The sequence below is a fragment of the Strix aluco genome, chromosome 2 (genome assembly GCF_031877795.1).
Source record: "Strix aluco isolate bStrAlu1 chromosome 2, bStrAlu1.hap1, whole genome shotgun sequence".
Classification (NCBI taxonomy): domain Eukaryota; kingdom Metazoa; phylum Chordata; class Aves; order Strigiformes; family Strigidae; genus Strix; species Strix aluco.
Window position 1 is genome coordinate 33,899,448 of NC_133932.1, and position 23,337 is coordinate 33,922,784.

Here is a 23,337-nt window from a genome sequence, read left to right on the forward strand (position 1 = left end):
ATCCTTGCCAATCCTGGAGAGGAATTAGCTGAAGTCAGTTGAGTTTTAGCTTTTGCTTTAGTATTGATAAATTTGTCCTCACTAAGTGGGGGTAATAACATTTGAATAAATTTCAATGAAATAACAGAATTACGACAATTCCAGAGTTGAAGTATTTGGAATTCTTGGAAAATGTAAAGTATGATATAGGTACTACTAGATTGACTTTTGTTTATATATGAGACTAGGACCTGGGTCAAATTCATCTCTCAGTTTGATCCGGTGGCTACCTTGTTGCTCCTTAAGGTTCTTTGTAACTTCCCCTGCTGAAGCTGAGTTTGCAGTCTGTCCTCTGAGGACACCCGCAGCTAAAGCATTGTATGGGTGCTGAATTTCTCACTCCAGCATTGGGCCATCCATCCACATCAAGGCTGAGAGTACGAGCCCTGAGAAATGCAGTCAAACAGAGCACAGTCATTCTTGTAAACCATTTAAACTTCTCCAGTAATAATGTCCTGCTCTTTTTTTCAATTAAAAAAAAATAAATCATTAACTCCTACCCTTCCTTATAGCTGAACAAATGGTGTCTGTGATCGCAGTTCATGATAGCGCACTGGTTTAGTTTCTTTCTGTTTACATACATGTATTCAGCAGACTGGGAAAGAAAATTCCCAAAAGGGAAGAATTCCAGTCAAATTGAATTTAAAGCCCTTTTAAGAGGAAAAAGAACAAGAGTGCCCAACCCACTTTTCATTGCTGACTTCACTGGGCATAAACAAGCAGTAAGTTTTCTGCTCTGAAAAATGTAATTGTTCACATCTGATCTTTGGGCTGCACCAGAGGCCATGGAGGTCACCTTTGGGTGCTGAACCAGAACCTGATATGTCCCCGTTGGTGCAGACAGTCATTCCACACCCAGGGCAGCACCAGGACAAGGCCTTCAAAAGCAGCATGTTTATGCAGCCTGAGGAGAGACTTAATTGTGGTGTGGCGTTTAGCCGAGAAGTTGCCTAAGAGCTGGGCTTGGTTCTGTGGTGCCCAGCTTATGTCCTACACATTGTGTGACCCTCCATGAGCAAACCTCTGGGAATTCTTACCCAAGTCGTTGTGTACAACAGAAGAGAGAGCTTTTCCTTGTCTATTTTAGTACCTGTCAGACGTTAAAGATGAAGTGCATTCACTAAAACCTAAGCCTGTTTTTTCTTGTTCCTGATCATTTTGGTTTCTTTTTCTCTGTTTTTTTAGTGGGGTGAACATGTATGCAATGTTGACTGGAACATTACCTTTTACCGTGGAGCCATTCAGCTTGAGAGCTTTGTACCAGAAAATGGTGGACAAAGAAATGAACCCTTTTCCCACCCAGCTCTCTACAGGTAATCAAGGAGGTGTGCTGGGACCTGTTCATATCCAGTCAATCAGAACCATTGCATTGAATTCTGGATTGTGAGATGCTACCAAGATGGCATGCTAATTGTGAAAAATACCCTTTTTTTCATTTTAGCCTCCAAAAGATCTTCGGGAGTTGTTGTAATATGACTCCTTTTGCTTTATCTTCTGTATGTAAGCTGAAGAAGTGACAAGTTGTGCTGAATATGAGAGAACAAACCCGTGAAATTCTGTGAAATTGCTTTTGTAGAGTAGTTGGTCAGTTTTGCACATTCAGATGATTTTAGTTTAGGGTATGGATGCATGAACACATTATTTTGGAATAACAGATTCTTGGGCATTATCCTGACTAGGGTTTAACGATAAGCTACCTCGAATGACCTTGCATTTATTATGGAATAATGACATGCACACAGAAAGTTATTTTGGTACAGTGACCTGTGATAACCTTTGTGTGCTCACAAAATGCAAAGTTGTTGAGGTATTAGTATTAGAAATATTAATTCCTGCTTCAAAGCCATGTCACTAGGCAACAGAATCATTTTTCAGCTTATAGCAAGACTGTTCTCAGCATTTGGAACAAACTCTGTTTTGTAGTTGGGTTTTATTTTTGTATGCTAAATTTGTTGTTCATGGACAGCTTCTGTTCTCCTTATCTGGCAGCCTGTTTACAAGGGACATTCAATAAAATTAAAAGATTGCAAATAGAAAAAGGGTTACAGAGCATACATTTTCACTCAGTACACTGAGGATGGCAACCATTGTTACGGGGTATAAGAAAAAGCCCTTGGAAGTTTTGTCACCAGGTGAATTCTCCAAGTACAGATTTACCTGCACACGGAAGAAGTAGGTAGTTAAGGGTTTTCTCACACAGGTTATCCATGGATCAAGTGGAGTATGTTGTTCCTCGTTCACTCAGCATCTTTATGAAGTACACTTTTCCTGCCAGCAGTTCATATTGCTGGCATGTTGTAAAGTGGTAGGTTTACAAGTGAGCTGGGATGCTGCAAGTCTTGCCATCTATTTGACGCAATTAGAGTGTTTGGTATTTCCATTTTGGAGACTTCCCGTTAGGATTCAGTTGCACAAAATGGCTATTTTAATGTTCTAACACACACTCTAAAGCCCCACTGAGTAATTTAAAAGAAAGCTTATACTGACTGCTTTGTGCTGTACTGATCTAGATGCCAAATGCTGCATCAATTGCAAAGTTACTCTTGAATTCAGGAACTTGCATATCATAGTAAACATTTTCCAAGTTTGGCAAAAAATTTACAAAACTTAACTCCCAGAGTGAGGTTTTTACTGATAAAGAGCAGTTATATGATGGCTATGCAGTGTCTTTGAACCAATGGACTGTTTCCCCAATCATTGTTTTCTTTCAGTTGTCTTTAAGTGGGAGATTTCACTGACTTCACTGGGACAACTCATGTGTTAAAGGCTAAATCACCCATAAAAGGCCTGTAGAAGACCAGACCTTCAGTAGCAAAAAAGATAACATTACTCTTGACAGGTTTCATTTTACTGTTTCATTCATCCTATCATTTTATAACGGAGATCAAATTTTCTCACAAATGTGTCTCTGTAGCATTTGTAGTTCACTGACACTATGGTCTCTGGTGAGAAAGGAGTTTTGTTTACCCTGTGAGAACTACAGCAGCTTGAACTTTCAGACATGATGGCAAATAAATGGAATAGATTTAAATATGTTAACGTTTACTCACTGAACAAAGGAACACATTGGTTCTTGATCTAAGTCAAGAGGCCTTGCATGTTCACTGACATGGCAGTCTGTGATTTAAGATGACGTTTGTTCTTGCCACAGTTAGGCTTTGGGTCAGCAGGTAGAAACTCTGCTCCTCTGCTCTGCGAATTGTGTTCATTAACTTCTTAGGTTTATGGATGTTTTTCTTTAATCAGGTTTTCTTTTTCTGTAAATTCACATATAGAGTAGAGATTTTTTGCAGGAGTATGTTTTGCTTGTTCAGTATGTTGTCTTTCAGTATTTAATTTCACAGTTACTGAACACACAGTGCCATCGTAAAAGCAGCCAGTCTTATCATTAAGTAAGATTATATTTTACCTGTGTTAGTTAAATGTTGGGTGACCGTGAGTGCCCAAAGCAACTGTGTAGCAACAGGGAAAATTTGGAGTTAGTGTTTGATTTTCCCATTTAGGAAACTGTTTTTCATTAAGCTTCTTAGACAACACAGCTATCTGATTATTGATTTTAGGTGAGCAGAGTTCAGTTGCTCAGGAAGTTGCTATTCACCTTGCACATATTCCTTTTTTTTTTCCTCAATTTACCACTTCCATATGCTTATGGTCTTCCTTCTGAAACAGAGAAGTGAAGTGGAGACGAGAAGAAAAGACGTCCTCTATCCATGCCTGTAGTTTGGAGGAAGAATTTTATTAGGTGGAGCTCGCTCGTGGCTTGTGAAATGACCTCATTGCATTTTCTCTGGCTGGTTTTGTAAGCGATACCCATATACCTGATTATAACCAGGCACACTCTCACAGTGTGAACAAGACACTGAGTTGGTTTCATTCATGACAAGGAACATGAAGACAGCAGAGGTCTTGTAATCCCCAGCTGAAGTGTGTTCTATTTCTGGGCATCACTGAGCTCAGTACGCTCAAGGAAATTAAGAGAAAAATGTTATTTTTCATGATGCTGGTCTCTCATTTATCAAAAGAACAAAGTTTGCCCCAAAAATTACACCATGGGAACAAAATGCCACCAAGTGCAGGTCACCAGCTAGTCAGATGAGTGCTGTCCTCCAGCTCATCTCCTTGTAAAGGAGGCCTCAGGTAACGAGGTCCTGGTGGGGTGGTTCACAGCACCCTTTGTTTGCCAGCCTACTTGGTGCAGCAGGGAAAATGGCTTCAGACACAGTGGGTCCAAAAATCGATTGGGCAGCTTTGTGTTTGCTTCCTGGGGGACTGATTTTGCTGTCCCACTGTGGTGGTTTGACCTTGGCTAAATGCCAGGTACCCACCAAGTCGCTCTATCACTTCCCCCCCCTTCCCCTTTTTTCTCAATAGGGCAAAGAAGGGAAAGAAAATAAGATAGGAAAACAAAACAACCCTTGTGGGTAAAACAACAGCAGTTTTAATATAAGCAAAGCGAAGCAAAGGTCCGCGCGCGGAAGCAAGAAAAAGAAAACAGATTTATTCTCTACTTCCCATTAACAGGCGATGTCGGGCCTTCTCAGGAAGCAGGGCTCTGATATGCGTAGCGGTTGCCTCGGAGGACCAAGGGTGACCCCACCCCCTTCCTCCTTTCTCCCAGCTTTATACTGAGCAGACGTCATATGGTATGGAATATCCCTTTGGTCAGTTCGGGTCAGCTGTCCTGGTTGTGTCCCCTCCCAAGATCTTGCCCACCCCGTCCCACTGTGGGGGGGGGGAAATGTCAGAAAGAGCCTTGGTGCTGTGTAAGCACTACTCAGCAGTAGCCACAACACCAGTGTGCTATCAACACCCTGCCAGCTCCCAGCATAAAACACAGCACCATGAGGGCTGCTACAGGGGAAAACCAATTCTGGCTCAGCCAGACCCGATACAGTCTCCACCCCTTATTCCATACCATTTACGTCATGCCCAGGTCCCACATAACACTCATTTATTCATTCCGTAAGCTTTCTTCACTCCTCTAGATGTTCAGTGACTTGGCTGCCATCTGTCAAGGTGGATGTTCAGGACAGGAGCAGTATGTTTGACTGTTGGACTCCAGCACCGGCTAGGTTTGGGTCATCATCGCATGTATCTGGTTCACTCTTCGTCGTTCCTACTTCCTCCATCACTTCCTGTAACATACAACTCAGCTCACAGATTATTTCCCCCCCAAGGTTAAATCTCCTTGAGGCACACACTGAGTAGCCCCATTCTCCCGCATTACCCACCAAGTACATCCAGGTCCCTGAGCAAAAACAATCCCACGAGTGGGCTTGCCTTTTCCCAAGGGAGGAGCAATCCATACTGCCTTCCCCAGCCATTTCCCTGTGTGTACTACAGGGACCTTATCTCCTCCCACAGTATGAAGGGGTTTTGTTTGGGCAGGACCAGGACGGTTAACAGATCCTCTGGTATTAATTAGCCAAGTGGCTTCTGCTAAATTTATATCCCAGTGTTTCCATCCCCCATTGTCCAATGCTCTCAACATAGTCTTCAACAGTCCATTGTATCTTTCAATCTTTCCAGACGCTTGTGGGTAATAAGGGATGTGATACACCCACTCAATGCCATGTTTCTTTGCCCAGGAGTTTATGAGATTATTTCGAAAATGGGTTCCATTGTCTGATTCGATTCTTTCAGGAGTACCATGTCGCCATAAAATTTGCCTTTCAAGACCTAAGATGGTATTTCGGGCAGTGGCATGATTTACAGGGTACGTCTCAAGCCAACCAGTAGTTGCTTCCACCATAGTGAGTATGTAGCGCTTGCCTTGGCGTGTTCGTGGCAATGGTCCAATATAGTCAATTTGCCAGGCCTCACCATATCGAAAACTCAGCCATCGCCCTCTGTTCCAGGGAGACTTTACTCGTGTGGCTCGCTTGATTGCAGCACATGTTTCGCATTCATGCGTGACCTGTGAGATGGCCTCCATGGTCAGGTCCACCCCTCGATCACGAGCCCATCTGTACGTTGCATCTCTCCCGAGATGCCCGGATGTTTCATGGGCCCATCGAGCTACAAATAGCTCACCCTTGCGCTCCCAGTCCAGGTCCAGCTGAGCTACTTCAATTTTAGCAGCCTTGTCTACTTGCTCATTGTTTTGATGTTCTTCGGTGGCACGGCTTTTGGGCACGTGGGCATCTACATGACGTACCTTTAGAGCCACGTTTTCCACTCGGGCAGCGATGTCCTGCCACAGTGCAGCAGCCCAGATGGGTTTACCTCTGCGCTGCCAATTGGTCTTCTTCCACTCCTGTAGCCACCCCCACAGGGCATTAGCCACCATCCAGGAGTCAGTGTAGAGATACAGTACTGGCCACTTTTCTCGTTCAGCAATCTTTAGGGCTAGTTGGATCGCTTTTACTTCTGCAAACTGACTTGACTCGCCCTCTCCTTCAGTGGCCTCAACGACTTGTCTTGTGGGGCTCCACACAGCAGCTTTCCACTTTCGATGGTTTCCTACCACACGACAGGATCCATCAGTAAACAAAGCATACCGCCTTTCATCTTCTGGTAATTCGTTATATGGTGGTGCTTCTTGGGCACGAGCCACCTCCTCAGGCAGTGCTCCAAAATCTCTACCTTCTGGCCAGTCCATGATCTCTTCCAGGATTCCTGGACGGTTGGGTTTTCCCAGTCGAGCTCGTTGCGTGATTAACGCTACCCATTTACTCCAGGTAGCACTGGTTGCATGGTGTGTAGAAGGGATGTTTCCTTTGAACATCCAATGTAGTACAGGCAATCGCGGTGCCAAGAGGAGCTGTGCTTCTGTACCAACAACTTCGGAAGCGGCTCGAATCCCCTCATATGCTGCCAGAATCTCCTTTTCAGTTGGAGTGTAGTGGGCTTCTGATCCTCGATATCCCCGGCTCCAAAATCCTAATGGTCGACCCCGAGTTTCACCTGCTACCTTCTGCCAGAGGCTCCATGTGAGGCCATGCTCCCCAGTTGATGTGTAAAGTACATTTTGCACATCTGGTCCTGTCCGAACAGGCCCAAGAGCTACCGCCCGAGCTATCTCCTGTTTGATGTGCTCAAAGGCTTGTTGTTGCTCAAGACCCCACTCAAAATTGTTCTTCTTTCGGGTTACTTGATAGAGAGGGCTCACCAGCTGACTGTAACCTGGAATGTGCATCCTCCAAAATCCCACAAGTCCTAAGAAAGCTTGTGTTTCCTTCTTGTTGGTCGGTGGAGACATAGCTGCTATCTTGTTGACAACCTCCATAGGCACATGGCGGCGTCCATCTTGCCATTTTATTCCCAAGAACTGAATCTCCTGTGCTGGTCCCTTGACCTTGCTTTTCTTTATGGCAAACCCAGCTCTCAGAAGAATCTCAATTACTTTTTGTCCTTTCTTGAACACTTCTTCTGCCTTGTTGCCCCACACAATGATGTCATCGATGTACTGTAGATGTTCAGGGGCATCACCCTTTTCCAGTGCAGTTTGAATTAGTCCATGACAAATAGTGGGGCTGTGCTTCCACCCCTGGGGTAGTCGATTCCAGGTATATTGGACACCCCTCCACGTGAAAGCAAACTGTGGCCTGCACTCTTCTGCCAAAGGAATTGAAAAGAATGCATTGGCGATGTCGATTGTGGCGTACCACTTGGCTGCCTTTGACTCTAGCTCATACTGGAGCTCTAACATATCTGGTACAGCAGCACTCAGTGGTGGCGTCACTTCGTTCAGGCCACGATAGTCTACTGTCAACCTCCACCCTCCGTCAGACTTTCGCACTGGCCATATTGGGCTATTAAAAGGCGAATGTGTCTTACTGATGACACCTTGGGTCTCCAGTTGACGGATCAGTTCTTGGATGGGAGCCAGAGAGTCTCGGTTCGTGCGATACTGCCGTCGGTGCACGGTCCTCATGGCAATTGGCACCTGTTGTTCTTTAACTCGCAACAGTCCTACAACAAAAGGATCTCCTGAGAGGCCAGGCAGATTAGACAACTGTTTGACCTTCTCTGTGTTCACACTGGCCACACCAAAAGCCCATCGGTATCCTTTTGGGTCTTTGAAATACCCCCTCTTGAGGTAGTCAATGCCCAAGATACAAGGGGCTTCTGGGCCAGTTACAATGGGATGTTTTTCCCACTTATCCCCGGTCAAGCTAACCTCGGCCTCCAGTACTGACAGTTCTTGACATCCGCCTGTCACTCCTGAGATCCAGATAGGTTCTGCCCCTCTATAACTTGATGGCATTAATGTACACTGTGCCCCGGTATCGATTAAAGCCTGGTACTTCTGTGGATTTGATGTGCCAGGCCATCGAATCCACACTGTCCAATACACCCGATCATCCCTTTCCTCCTCCTGGCTGGAGGCAGGGGCCCTCTATTCCTGTTCTTGGTCGGAGTATTCACTGTCTGACCCTTGCTGTGCCAGGCCGGAAACTCCTTCATCAGGGCCAAGGGAGGTGATCTCATTCTTCCTGTATCTGGGAGATCGCTGATTACTTTCTTGCGGTTTCACGCCAGCTACATTAACAACCTTCTTGGATGTTGTCTTCTTGGCAGGGGTCTTTCCTCGCAATTCATGTACACGAGCTTCCAATTTGAAGGTGGGTTGACCATCCCACTTCCTCATGTCCTCCCCCTGGTCACGCAGGAAGAACCAAAGTTCGCCACGTGTCATGCGCCTAGGTTTCCCTTTCCCTCTGGCTGGGGTGGAAGAGAACCGATTTCTTGGGGTGCTCCTGACATCTAAGGCACTTGCCCGTAGAGATGAGGAGGTTCCAAGACTCTCTTCAAAGTTCTGAAGCCAGGAAGAGACTGCCTCCACAGTTGGCGTACATCTTAGTCCTTCTCCCATATCCATTTCTGGATAGTACATCGCAGCCAAGCCCGCAGAATACGAGGATGGTGCACCTTTAATCACCTTCCTCCACATGGCCCGTGTGCACAGGACATCCTCTGGATTTTTAGGGGCTTCATCATTATTTGGATCACTATAGATGACTTCCAGCACTGCTAGTTCTCTCAGGTACTGGACACCTTCATCCGCAGTAGCCCACTTCCCTGGGGAGTTATCCGTAAGATCTTCCTTGAAAGGATATCTTGCTTTAACGCTTGAAAGGAGCCGTCTCCACAGACTGCAAATTCCTGTTTCTTTTCCAATTCCCCTTTCAATTCCTCGATCTCTAGCAAGGGAACCCAGCTGTTGGGCTTCCTTACCTTCCAGCTGCTGAGCATCAGCCCCATTATCCCAGCATCGAAGCAGCCAGGCAGCAATCCGCTCACCCGGCTGGCGGCTATAGTCTTTCCGCAGATCTCGCAGTTCTGATGATGTCAGGGACCGGGTAGTTTCTGCCTCCTGTTTGAGTTCTGTTATTCCCTCTTCTGACCCCTTTGCTGAAGGACCCGCTTCTTCCTCCTCTTTTTCGTCCCTTATTAATCGAGGGTATGGACCTGTTGTTCTCCTTGTCCACTGTTTCTTTTTTACTACCGGGGCAATCTCTGCTGTTATTGTTTTTGTTTGAGTTCCCGTTTCCACCACAGTCCTTTGAGAGCACTGAACTGCAGCTCGATAAGCATAGGCCAGGCCCCAGTACAGCGCTAGGAGTTGCTGATTTTCATCGGGATAGACAAGGCACCCTTCTATCAGGTGTTGTGTCAGTTTTGCGGGGTTGCTTGCCTGTTCAGGGGTAAGATCCCAGGCTACAGGAGGTGATAACCGTCCTAGGAATCTGCCCAAATCCTTCCACTCCCCCTGCCACCCAGGGACAGGCCGCCTCAGGGCACATTTTGGTATTCTCTCACCCAAAATTTGCTTTCTCTTACACCAAAAACCTAACGAGCTCCACACAGCCCACAATAGGCGAATAGCATTAATGAACAGTATCAAAGAGCTAACATAAGGATTAATAAGTACTTCGGGAGCTTGCAGAATAAAACCACTCATGATGTTCCCAATTTCTTCCAGCATGTTCCCGAGCTTAGCAAAATAAAGATAAGCAGAGCAATAAACAAACCCGTGACCAGCACAAGAGCTTGTCGCTTACTAACTGCTATAGCTATAGCACAATTAATATAAAACTGCCGTTGTCCCGCCCCACGTTGGGCGCCAAAATAGACTGTGGTGGTTTGACCTTGGCTAAATGCCAGGTACCCACCAAGTCGCTCTATCACTTCCCCCCCCTTCCCCTTTTTTCTCAATAGGGCAAAGAAGGGAAAGAAAATAAGATAGGAAAACAAAACAACCCTTGTGGGTAAAACAACAGCAGTTTTAATATAAGCAAAGCGAAGCAAAGGTCCGCGCGCGGAAGCAAGAAAAAGAAAACAGATTTATTCTCTACTTCCCATTAACAGGCGATGTCGGGCCTTCTCAGGAAGCAGGGCTCTGATATGCGTAGCGGTTGCCTCGGAGGACCAAGGGTGACCCCACCCCCTTCCTCCTTTCTCCCAGCTTTATACTGAGCAGACGTCATATGGTATGGAATATCCCTTTGGTCAGTTCGGGTCAGCTGTCCTGGTTGTGTCCCCTCCCAAGATCTTGCCCACCCCGTCCCACTGTGGGGGGGGGAAATGTCAGAAAGAGCCTTGGTGCTGTGTAAGCACTACTCAGCAGTAGCCACAACACCAGTGTGCTATCAACACCCTGCCAGCTCCCAGCATAAAACACAGCACCATGAGGGCTGCTACAGGGGAAAACCAATTCTGGCTCAGCCAGACCCGATACACCCACAGCCATGTTGCTAACTGGAAAAGGCTTCTCTCCTCCTTGTACTGTCTGACAGCTCAAATCAGCCAAGGTGCTGTTACTCATCTCCTCCATGTCACCCAGGTCCAGCTGGCCAGGGAGCCTCCCAGAGAGGATCTTCTCTCCAGAATTAGTTTATCCGGGTCTGGATCTGTTGATCTCTGTGGTGCTTCACAAGCTTCATTTATTTAGTCTGCCTTTTGCCAAGGGGGGAAAAAAAGTAAGATTTTCAAGGAGACATTAGGTGATTTGGGGACCGAGGGTAGTGGTGATGGAGGGGGAGTGTGTTGGTTTGGGGAGGGTTATTTAGTTTGCTCTGAACCCATGGGATGCATGCGGTTTTTAACACAGAGATGGGGGAAGTACTGGAGACGTAGGAGATGAAATGGAAGAACGAGGAGTTTGTTGTTTGCCATAATGGGGGGTTCTGTGCCTGAGAGGCATGACAGGGGGGCACTCAGGTTTATGAACTTGGATGTAGACTTTTCCTGCTGCTTCCGCAATACTGCTGTTGTAGGAAAATAACAAAAATATTGGGAAATTTTAAGTAAAGTATCTCATAAAAATCAGCAATTTGTGAAGAGAGCTTAGAAAAAACCCATCCGAGACTTAGCTGAACTAGTAAATACAGAATCATAACTCTCTCTTCCACATATAAGCTTCTTGACGGTAGGCCTGCTTCAAAATGGGTAGCCTCTCAGGGCCCTCTCCATCTGATACTTGCTTTTTGCAGGATGTTGAGCACCGGGGTTACCCAAGCTGTTAGGGGTTGGCTCCTGTCGGGTCTAACCCTGATTTGTTTGAGGAGAAATCCTTCCTTCCCTATCCGCTGCCCTGCCCTGACATGTCAGCCCAGCTGTCCTGTTCCATGCTTCAGGTGGGGGGTGATGCAGGTGTGCTTTTGGAGATAAAAATGCCTGGGAGGACAGCCAGGCAAACAAGGGGGAGGGCAGCAGTCTCATAGAGGAGAACCTGTGAAGGGCAGTGACGCTGTGCCTAGGTTAACTTTTATGGCCTTTTCAGATGAGGACATCATGGCCTCACCAGCAGACATATTATTCTCCATAAATTGCATGTGGCAACAGGGATTCACGAGGGTTTCACTGTATTGCTGGTGGAGAAGACACGTCGCGGCTGCTCTGCTTCAGAGTATGGGATGGCGTGGTGACGAGTCAGCATGCTGTGGTGGTGATGTCAAATGGCTGTAAAGCTGAATGGGAAGACTGGTCCATAATTTCGCAGCTTTCTAGCATTGAGGCGTTAGCACATCCAGTTTGATCTGCTTTGTAACACAAGCCTTTAAGAGGTTTGCCTGCACTGAGCTGAAGTAGCTATGTTGGCAAGGCTGTACTGCAGCTTACCCAGAAGACACATCCCAGAGGACACCATCCCATACCACAGTGGTCCCGTGCTGCCACTGCCCGCAGTGCCTGCGCTTGTAAGCTTGTAAGTAGGCACGACATGTTCAGGAGAGCGTAGGATGGGAACTGCAGCTCTGCTGTGGAAGAAGGTGGAAAAAAGCACCGAGGTCCTGTCCATCTGACCCGGAGAAAATTGTGCCGCAGCCATGACTTCTGCCTCATGCTTGCCATTGACTTCATTCAGGACTCATTTGACATCATCTCACTTGACTGTATCTCATCTACAAAATCATTCTGATCTTGGTTTTCCCAGAATTAGGTTTCTTTATTTTTCATGCAGGGAATTGTAGAGGACATAGTTAACTCTTTAATATTGTAGCCGATAAACTGAATGGACCCTTGGTAATTTGAGGATAAAGACCAGATCTAGTTAAAACAGAGACTATTTTCAGCTCAGCTATAGAGTTCTTGTGAGTCTTTAAGCAAATCATTTGATTTCATTGCTCCTAACCATATAAGAAGCACTTGACTTAAAAATACTATAAAATTACTTTTGAGGGTTGTTGCAAGAAAATATCGAGGGTTGACTGAATGTCACTGAAAGTTGAAGGTTCAGTATTTGAAAACAGAATAAAGCCCATTAATTTTACTGTACTCTTTTAATTTGGCTAAAACCTCCTACAACTGATTGCAGGTTGGATGGAAACCAGGCGAGAATTTGTCCTTAGAATGTCAAAGGCAGCCCAGTTCTCCGTGTCTTCCCTCCCAGCTCTGCATCCCTCTCCTCCACTCATCCCCAGTCCATCTCCTTCTACTTTAAACACAGATTGATTGATTTGCTTCCGACCTGACTCCAGCCTCTTGTCCTCATACAAAAATTAAGTTTTGGGCAACCTGCTCAGAAACTTCAAACAAGCTCTGAAACAAAAGGTGCTTTTTCTCCTCTCCTTTATGACTCTATAAATCATTGTGACTATAAATCATTGTTTATTTTACTTACTAATCCGTTATCAGTTTTTCCTTTTTCTCAAGGACATTAGAGCATACCATAAGGAAAATGTTTGTTTTTAGTATACTCTTGGTCAGGCTACACACCTGTAGTAACTCAACTACTGTGTTAAGTCATAAAGCAGACGATGTAGCTATGTTTTTTTTTCTTAATTTCTTCACAGCGGCCATAAACTTTCTACGATTACTACTAGAGCCAGATCCTGCAAAAAGACCAAACATCCAGCAGGCACTTGCAAATCGATGGCTTAATGAGAACTACCCTGGAAGACCACCACCTAATGTCACATATCCAAACAGGTACTGTGCAGAAGAGTGGAGAAAGCCTGCCAGGGTGCATATACATTATATATGTTTTAACATATATAATGTGTATACCTATATAATGTATATAAAACAATATATATGTTAAAACAGCTCTGATGTTTCAGTTCCATTCGCGTGACAGCATCCCAGTGCATTTTCTGGGATTGCTTTTGTGACTCCATTCTAAAAGTGATTAGGATTGGCCATTGAATATGTGTTGCTTGAAATAGTCAAAAACACTGTAAATTAGAAGGTGGCGTACGATGCATTATTTGCAGGGTGATCTGGGGTACAGATCATATGATTAATTGGCTCCAGACCTTGGAATGCGTATATGTGACAGGTAGTTCTGATCTCCTAGTTTGTCAGTCACAGCCAATCTACCTTTCCAATAGAGGCTATGCCTATTTGTGATACATTCATGAGGTTCAGTAGATTAAGTAAATATGCAAACTGTGGTGAGAAAGGTCAGAGTCAAATGATCTTGCTTTGTTGGTTGTTGATCTTGAATACCTGTGCAGTGCTGAATGCATGACTAAATGCAAACAGAGAACAAATCTCATGTCCAGTCAAACATCCATCTAGGAAAAAAGAAGAAAGATACTTGTGGTCCACTTTGGTTAGAAATAATCTTGCTTGACTCTAAACATGTGCAGTGTAGAGTTGACACATGAGCCAGCCAGCCTGGGCTCTCATTACAGTCAATGGAGAGAAATAAGGGCCCTTTTTACAAAATGATTCATCTGACTTCTTTTTGATTCTGCAATAGGATGACTTTGTGCCCAGGAGATCCACGTTCCTCTCCAGTGACTGTAAATTGAGCCTTGGGCAACTCACTTAGAAATATATGTCTATGTTTGATCAGATAAAACCTCCTTCCTGTATCAAAGCCCTCCAGCTGTGTCTCATACACAATCTAGAGCCTGCAGAGGATTCACTGTAGGAGTTACTAGCTTGCAGGCCAAGATCCTAAGTAAGACTGAGGCAAAGACAGCAACATAAAGCCTAATTTTTTGCTTAAAATTTGATAGTGCCCCAAAATTTCTGTCCTAACTTGCTAAGAGGAGAGTCCCTAAGTGAAGATCCTAACTTCCCCCCTACAGTTTACTCAGTTACCAGATGTCAGATGTAGTGTGTGCCTAGGGGCGTGGCAATTTACTTCTGTCTGACCATCTGAACCACTGTCCTTCACCCAAAAATGATTTGGTGTTCACCAACCAGGCCATCTCTTTGTGTTGGTGCCCAGAAGGACTTGGTCCCATAGGCATGCTCAAGCCTTGCATACAGCCAGCCTTCAGCATTCAGGTCACAGCTTTGCTGGTCAAAGTGTCTCCCACCTGTTTTCCCCTCTGCTCCACCACTAGCCAGGGGAACAGGGTGTGTTTCAGAGCTGTGGGTCCAAACCCTATGGGGCTGAGAGGCAACTGCAGCACCCCTCTCTTACTGCTGAAACAGGTGACGAGCGCTGCCACTGCTTGATCATGCTGAGACCTGGGCATAGGAAATCAGTTTGAGCCCTGAATCTAGGGACAGCCTTTAGGAATTTTTGGAGACCTTTCCCTTTGACGTTGCTGTTGGCCAGCTTATGGGTCATAGCCCACACAGTCCAGACTCCTACCTGAGTCACCTCCCTTTTCCCTCTGTATTGACAGGCAACAGAGGTGCCCTAATTTAGCAGCAAGCATTTCCCTTCCAAAGGTAGTGTCTTAACTTTCAAGTACTGCATCATGGAGAATCACTCTGACTATGCAGTTCTTTGACCTGAGGAGAATAATAGGTCTCCCACTCTCAGAATATGGTTGGATAGACAGTGAGCAGCTTGGATGCCTGGAGGCATCACTAGAAACAGGGAGGGCAAATGTGAGGCCAGCTGCCTGCAATCCCCAGACCTACGTGGACAGAATATAAAGATGGCCCCTGTGAACAATTGTTTCACCAGGAATAAGAATGAGAACAGGCAGACCCATTATCTCGACATTACTGGCCCAAATTTAAGGGCAGTTGAGTTAATTTGTGTAGTATGCTGTCCAATAAAAGGAAATCTGAGTTTCTATGGTGCATTGGACTGTACTGAAGTATGGTACATATGAACATTGAATGGTAAAGAAAGGGAAAACAAGTGTAAACTAAATGAGTCATTAAGCTAATGAAATCACTGTCATAATGAGTCTAATCAATCTACTAAATGTGGCATCTGTTAAGTGAATGTAAGTATAACTGAGAGCTGTATGGGTAATTTAATGCTCTTGCTGTGTGTGTCTTATCTGCAGAAAAGAGGAAAAAAGACAGAAATAGGGCTTGAATGTGATTTCATAATTCTTTTGCATTTGTAGGTACATTTTCATGCCTCTATTTTTTAATTCCTAGCTTGCAGTTGTCAGGCTTTACGCAGGTTGTGTGGTGCAGTTAGGTAGGTGACTTACAGAAGAGGCTGGATGCTATTAGATAGAACTGTGCAATGCTTTTTATTTATGGAGTGCCCATTAATCATTCCCTTCTAAAGGAAACGAATCAAATGGAAGAACAGAAGAAAATGCAGTACCAAACTATAGATAGGGCATATGTTTGCTCATGCATGTATGTGTATATGGTGACGATAATATTCCTTTCCTATTATAAGCACTTTTAAAGGAAACATCAGTGTGGAATGCTATGCTTTGCTATTGAAAAAAAACCCGTTTCTCTCTCTTTCTTTCTTTCTTTCTTTCTTTCTTTCTTTCTTTCTTTCTTTCTTTCTCATTGTACTGCTTTTCTCATCATTTGGTCTGAAAACAAAAGAAATCTGAACCCAGATTTTATGTGACACTGTAAAGGATAAAGGCCATACAGATTCTTTCTTTCACTTCAAAGACATGTCCTGACTCCTTTTGAGCTTGCCTCAGAAAGTACCACTAAAGTCAGCTTCGACATTTCTCCAAGTTTTCGTTAGGTGCAGATATGGGTAAGATGTGTCAAAATAGTTCTGAAAAATCCACTGCTGAATTTGCAGAGAACCACTCCCTCTCTTAATCCGCTAAGCAAGAAGCTGTGTTAAGTTCTTGCAGTGCTCTTCCACCATTTTGGGGATAACGGCCGTTGTTCTCAAGACAGGAACATGGTAGGAAAGGGGAGAGCATGAAGATAAGGTGGAAGAATGGAAGAAACTGCATTTTCAGGAGAATATACTCCCAGGCTTTTTATAAGTTTGCTTTTATTAAAAAAATTCCCTGAAGGCAAGCAAAAATTTCCCATTTTGTTGAGTGCTGTAAGTAGAAATTGCTTGAATTTCTTTTGCTGTCGAGATGCTTTAATGTGCGATGGCCAAGGTAAGTTTTGCTTTTGAACTTAAAAAAAGCCTAATCCTTAGCTGCAGAATGAATATTAATAAGCATGCCAAATAAAGGAAAAGAGTTATTTGAGATGTTTTACATCTTGTCTAAGTCCTCTGTGTTGGACCCAGACTGCTGTCCAGGCATTCCTTGCATCACAGGTGCACAGGACAGGGGGACAACAGGGCAGGAGTGGGAAAGGTGGAGAATTGTCCTTTCGAAGGCAGAAAGCAGGTTATAAAAAAGCCCACAACCTAAGCTTCCCTAAGTTTCCTTAGCTGGATATTAGGCTTGATATTAGGAGCAAGGAATATCCTTTAGAAACCAAATGAAACCTAGCATTTCTTTGGAAATGGATGGGAGTTGACGGGTACATCTGGGAAGCTGGCCAGTTCATTTAGAGGTCTAAATAGGAGCAGACTTCTTTGGAAAATCTGGTTTTAACTTAGACTGAGAAGATACTTTGCCATTTCCACAAGGCTGCTGTACTCCATGTCTTGCGTTGGCTGAGTCTGGTATAGACTTTATAGAAGAGCACATACATAAACATGTCTTGTACTTGTGCTTTTAACTGACATGAGTATAGCAGCAGTTTTACCATTTTGAGAGCTGCTGTCATAACCCTCGCTGTACGTGCCCCTTCTCCGGCATGAAATTCCCTAGCTGCTTAGTGAATGAATATTGTGTAACAGGTAAGAGGTGAAGCTGAATGCAGTGGTGTTTGATTACAAGGAAAGAGTAATTTCAGCAAGCCAAATGTAGCTGCCTGAGTTGGATTTTACCTCTTTTCCTTCAAAACCAGCCAGATGATCTTGATGGTCTTCACTGGTCAGATGTAGGGTAACATATGTTGGCGTCCTGAGCATCACGGTGCCATTTTGCATCAGGGTAGGACATGGTGGGAAGAGTGCTGTTCATTCAGCTATCACAGCTTCCTGCAGTGCCCGTGGTTCCCAAACAGTCTGCCCTTCTCGTGCCTGCTCACAGGAGGAGGGAGCTCATCACTGGCATGTTACTGAGCCTTTCAAGCCTCTTCTTTACACTCTGCCACATTCCCCATGGTTGGCAAGGTTCTGCTGCTGAGAGGGTGGTACGAACGGTGTGCTCTGCCTCTCTCTCTGTGCAGGATTCACCTTGAGGACCTCAGCCAAAGCGTGCTGCTCCATATGACTGAGAAGCTTGGCTACAAGAACAGCGACGTCATCAACACTGTGCTCTCAAACAGAGCGAGTCACACGCTTGCCATCTACTTTCTACTTAATAAGAAGCTGGAGCGCTACTTGGCAAGCCTTAGGGTAAGGTACTGCTTGATGCTGATTCTTTGGACAAGTGGGTGAGGAGGGTAAAAAGAGTGCTAAAAGTTTCCCTGCTTGCAGCATTTCATCTCAAGGCTTTACCCAAGGTTTTTGTTTTTTTAATTTTGTAGCAGTAACCATGAAGGGGAAGTATTCCTTGCAAACTGATAATGTTATTTCAGATAAGAGTTCTCCAGGTTGCACAGATAACTGCCGATAGGTTTTATGTCTCACAAGTCCCTCTTTCCATAGGAGATCCCCTCCAGCTAGGCAGTTACCCTACAGAAAGCAAACTTGCCACGTGGAGCCTTACTTGTGGCGTACTGTGTCTATATGTTGAGATAATTCTACTGCTTGAAATATCAATAACACAATGTAATTTGATTCAGAAAATCAAGAGGAAGCTTAAGAGCTATCAAGATTGTATTTAGTTTTTAAGTGAAAACTTAGCTGAAAGTTTTACATGCAAAAGAGCATGAATATAAAGTCTCCTAGTGTTCCGCCGACCTTTCTGGCCCCTGAGTACGGCTTGGGGGTCAGAAACACTGCTGATGGGTTTGCACAGCAGCTTTCTCTAGGGCAGGAATCTGCTGCCACATGTCATCCTTCCTTGTACATCCTGGGGAGCTGAGCTCTCAGGCCACGTTTTGCATGGTACTTGCTGGCGTGCTAGGATGGGCACAGCGCAGAAAGACAAGCTGCGCGCTCTCTGCCCTTGGCCTCTCCACACAGCTGCCTGCGGTCTGGCAAGGAGTCGTAACTAGTTGAGGGCCTGTAGGCTCCTATGTGACTGCACAGGCAGGACGGTGGGTTGTATGGAGTTTTCTTAATGCGTTTGCTTCTTACAGAAATTATCCCCAACGGCCTTCCAATCTGACAACAGCTTATTAGTTTTTTTCTTTTCTCAGTTCTTTTAGCAAGCTTGTTTTAATGATGATGCCAACAATGATATTTAAAATGTAATGGACCAAATTCACCATCTCAGTAAGATGCAACCTCCACTGAATTCCAAGAGCAGATACGGTCCATTAAGCAGTAACTGAATATTAGGTTTCTCTAATTATTTTACATACTTTACTTTTCTGTGTTTCTCTCTCCACAGAAGTCTGAAGGCCAGGACAATATTTGCCACAAGAACCAACTGTACCAGATAGAAAAATACAAGGCAAATAAAGACTCCTATGAGGTAAAGCTCATTGAAGCTCATTAAGGTACTTTGAAAGCAGACTGAATTTGAGGATCCTTGGCAATTGTGATTAAGGCAATGGGTTTCTGGACCTGCAGAGAAAAAAAACACCTGTGGTTTTGCCTGTGTAGGACAAATAATCCCCTCAATTTCTCTTTGAAGGAACAAATAGCAACCCCCTAAGGTGGAAGTGTAAAGGTGACTTTCAGCTTTTATGAAGAAAATAAAGTTTAAAATGCTCTGTTTAGCAAAATAATGCAAACTTTTTCAGGGGGCTCTGGAGTTTCATTCTGGGGAGCAAGTTGCTGGTGGTGTAAGAAGACCATAACTGCCTTGAGTCTCAAGACCTTGGTGGTGTAGGGCAGAGAGCTGAGTGACACCCAGGGTGACCCTCCCTGGTCATCTGGCTTTCCTGGTGTGCTGGGCCAACCCTGGCTTGACTACCAGAAATTATGAAACTGTATTAGCACAAAACTGTACCCAGATTAGTGGGTTTTACTTCTTAGAAGTGACGCAGAACTAGCCCACTGCATTGTGAGGGAATTCCCTTGGCCAGAGAAAAGATTTAACCAGGTTACCTTTTGCTCTGTCGGTCTCCAGTCTTTTTGCCTGCAATAGAGAAGGTAGTTTATATTAAGAGAACACATTTCAGATAATAGGAGTCTTCTTATGGCTGGATTTTTCTTCCCTGGCTGATTCTTTGCCAAGCACTAAAATTACAAGAGTAATATGAGTTGTGCAATTCTTACCTACCAACACAAAGAGCAGTATTCTTGAAGAGTCTACCTATTTCAAAAGCTACTCTTCAGCACTGGATTGATGATCTAATTTCAGGGGCAAATTTGTATCATGGCTGGTTTTGTTTATATTAAAGACTGCAAGACAAGTTGAACTGCAAGCCAGATGGAAATATCAGGGCAAAGTATTTATCATTCTTTTCTTACATAAATCAAAACCCACTTTACTTAAATGTGTCAGCAATGGGTCAACTCAATGAATATAATATTTCAAAATGCTCTTTGACAGCTTACTTCAAGCTGTTGCAGGGCAACCTTCCCCTGGGAACACAGGCAGGTCCCTGGAGGTGAATGCTGCAGATGTTGCATGGTGCATCCTGACACTCTCTGGGCCAGTTTCCTCCAGCTGCTGGTGTCACTTCTCTGCGCGGTGACGGAGAGCCACGGGCAGCTCTGCCTGCCATCCAGGCATTAGCTTGCAGCTTCTGCACACCCACCCCACGCAGGGGAGTCTGCAGCAAGGCCAGCCTGCTACTACCTGCATGTAGCCAAGAAAGAAATGCATGGTCTGGTTTGGTGGTGGTCCTGAAATCTCCACACCCCTAGAGCGGAACCAATGTTTGTCTTCCCTAAGGATAATTGAAAACTAACAGTATGTTAGTTAAACATATTAGTAAACACCACTGTATGACCCCAGTTTGGTTTGTAGGCATGCTTAGGGATAAAGGCTCCCTCCAAAGCCTCTCCTGCACTCGGAGTTAGTCCCAGTGTAGTTATTTAGAGGATGAGGGGGTGTCATTTCTTTCTTGAAATAGTTACCTTGATGCAATCACGGTGCAGACACTGCAATAATAATACAGTATATTCTCTTTCTGCCTGGGCCTAGCTGAGTATAAAGCGTGTTTTATATTGCTTTAGGTGTATTTATGCAAGGCGATTGTGTTACCTTTACCTGTACCAGGACAGTTGAAGCAGCATATATGGGTGAATACAGACCCTGGGATGCTACTGCTATTTGTAACTATGGTAGACATCTCCTAAAATGCCTTCATGTGGATGGGAACACAGCCCTGGCAGTATCTAGTTTATGCCACTGGGATCAGTGGGTGCCACTGGGACTCAGGAATAGGAATTTTGTAAGCTCAGGCAGGTTCATGAGCTGCAGTTAGAGTCCCTTTTTACCCCCCATTTCCAGAGGGGAACTGGGAGGCACTCACTGGTCCCTCGGCAGCCACTGCACAGATTGTGGAGCTGTGCGTTGCCATGGGAATAGCAGGGAGAGGAGAGCTGGTCAGCTTCAGCAGCCAGCTGAATTTCTTTCACCTCACTCCAGCGACGTGAAATACAGACTTTGCCTCAGGTGGGGGGCTGCCTGCCAGCAGCACTGCCTGCTGCTGGGGCAGGCAGCCAGGCACAGGGGCAGTGGTTGTGCCCAGACCCTCTTTTCCATTAGGTTTCCTAACCTGGGGTGGTGGGATCAGTGCACCAGAGCTGAGGGTGCCAGGAACTGCTGTTGGTGCGAAGTAACCAGGCTGTTTTGCAGGCTGATTTCGTCGTAGTGCTCGGGGCAGATGGGCAGCACAGGGAGGAGGGAGGCAGCAGTCTGTCTCTCTCCATCTCTCTCTTTTTGTTGGAGAGGCCTCAGGTGATGAGTGGCCGTCCCTCCAGCGAATCCAGGGGACCAGCACTGGGGATACCTGCCTCCTGCAGGGTAGCTAATGGGCTCAGACTCAAGGAATTTGAAATTTTTTAATGTTCTTATCACCATTTCAGATATGGCCAAGGCAAATACCCTTTATCTTCCTTTCAGTCCATTGCTGGGACTAAGAGTAAGTTTTCGGGTCGAGGTCAGGACAGGAAATAGCAGAGGATGATGTAATGCCAAACCTATTCAAGTATAACATACCGGTACAACTCCTGCATTGTGTGACAGCATGCCATTACATGGCTGTGCACAGTACAGTGAAGAGTGAATTTTTATAACTCCCCTAAAGGAAATCTATCTTTCCTTTTAAAATATAATAATACATGGCACATTGGGAGTTTAGGATTTTGGTCGTTTCCCCTCTCACAATTGTCTAAGAGAAACATGTTAGTAAGTTTTAAAAATACTTATAAGACTATTTGCAACATTCATCCAGCATAAACTAATTAATTACTAACACTGGATATGTGAATTTTCTTTTTTGTGGGTGCTTTAATTGTGTGTCATGACTGTGTTACTGCAACTTAGAAAACGTAACAGCAGTTTGAAGGCAAAGTCAGAAGCACTTGGCAGGTGAGGAGCTGCGGCTTGGCTCTTGCACCATTAGGCTAAAGGTATTGCAGCATTGAAATGTCCTGCATTCTGACAGATGCTGCAGCAACTGACATGCAAATCATTCCCTCACCTATCCAAAATAGCAGAAAGCTTCTAACAATCCTGATTGGCTCCTTTAGGCTTAATATAGTCACCACTTGGTCTCATCCTCACAAGTACCTTTAAAAAAAGATACTCAGTAGAGCCCAGTCTCTGCTGAACTTGGCAGCAGAGCTTCAGAGCCTTCAGAGGAAAAATAGTGTGGTGGGCTCAAAACTAACTGTACAGCTCCCACTGACTCTATTGTCTCAGGAGGTTATTCACACAGCATCATTATTATTGTTATCATTATTATTACTATTGTTGTTGTTGTTCACACAGCATCATTACTATTATTATTGTTGTTGTTGTTGTTACTGCTATTGTTATCACTTCATTGTCATCAGTAGTGACTGTGCTCGCCAAGATAGTGCCTAGGACCAATCAGATGTTGTGTTGTTCCAAGCAACATGTTGTTCCGTGGGCAGGGAGGAATAAATGCTTGATGTTGGAGGTGTTTACAGCCTCTAAAAACAAGAGAAAAGACATCAGGTGGATGAAGAGGTATCACTCAAGCGAAGTGATGACTGCTCCATAATGCATTGGTTTGTTTCTGTGGAAGGGTTAGCCAGCTTTAGCTAGCTAGAGGGAAAGAAATTGGAGGAGATAAGGGATGGATGGAGAGAAGGCTGGGCCAAAAAAAGCATGCATGAAGGGAGACTGAGGTGAAAACAGTGAGGAGTTCACAGAGGGTCTCTGGTTCTCTCTCTCCCAAGTCACCTAAGCACTTTCTGTATAAAATTAAAAGCTCTAGTTTGTGATTCACTGAAGCTCTTCCTTCTGACTCCATAACTTCTGAAAATTCAAAGGTTAGTGAGCCCAGTGGTGCCCAGACACCACCTGTGCATGGAGCTGGACTCTGTCTGAGCTGAGAGTGATTGTAATGAGTGCAGTCAGGTTATTTTCCTCTTAGGTGTCTTGATGCCTGATTTTTTGACATGAAATAAACTTTTGGCTCCCCCTGAAATCACTGACAGGTAGATAACATTATGGA

The 23,337-nt window shown here is 44.8% G+C and overlaps 1 protein-coding gene across 3 annotated transcripts in view; it reads left to right on the top strand.

Moving 5' to 3' along the window:
- The window catches only part of HUNK (hormonally up-regulated Neu-associated kinase), a 64,429-nt gene that overhangs the window by 35,933 nt on the left and 5,159 nt on the right, over positions 1-23,337 (top strand). For all 3 annotated transcript variants that reach the window (XM_074814214.1, XM_074814211.1, XM_074814212.1), the window contains exons 5-8: positions 1,225-1,352; positions 13,278-13,413; positions 17,854-18,022; positions 19,125-19,208. In XM_074814214.1, coding sequence (XP_074670315.1) covers positions 1,225-1,352; positions 13,278-13,413; positions 17,854-18,022; positions 19,125-19,208 — 517 coding nt within the window. The remainder of the gene's footprint in view (positions 1-1,224; positions 1,353-13,277; positions 13,414-17,853; positions 18,023-19,124; positions 19,209-23,337) is intronic.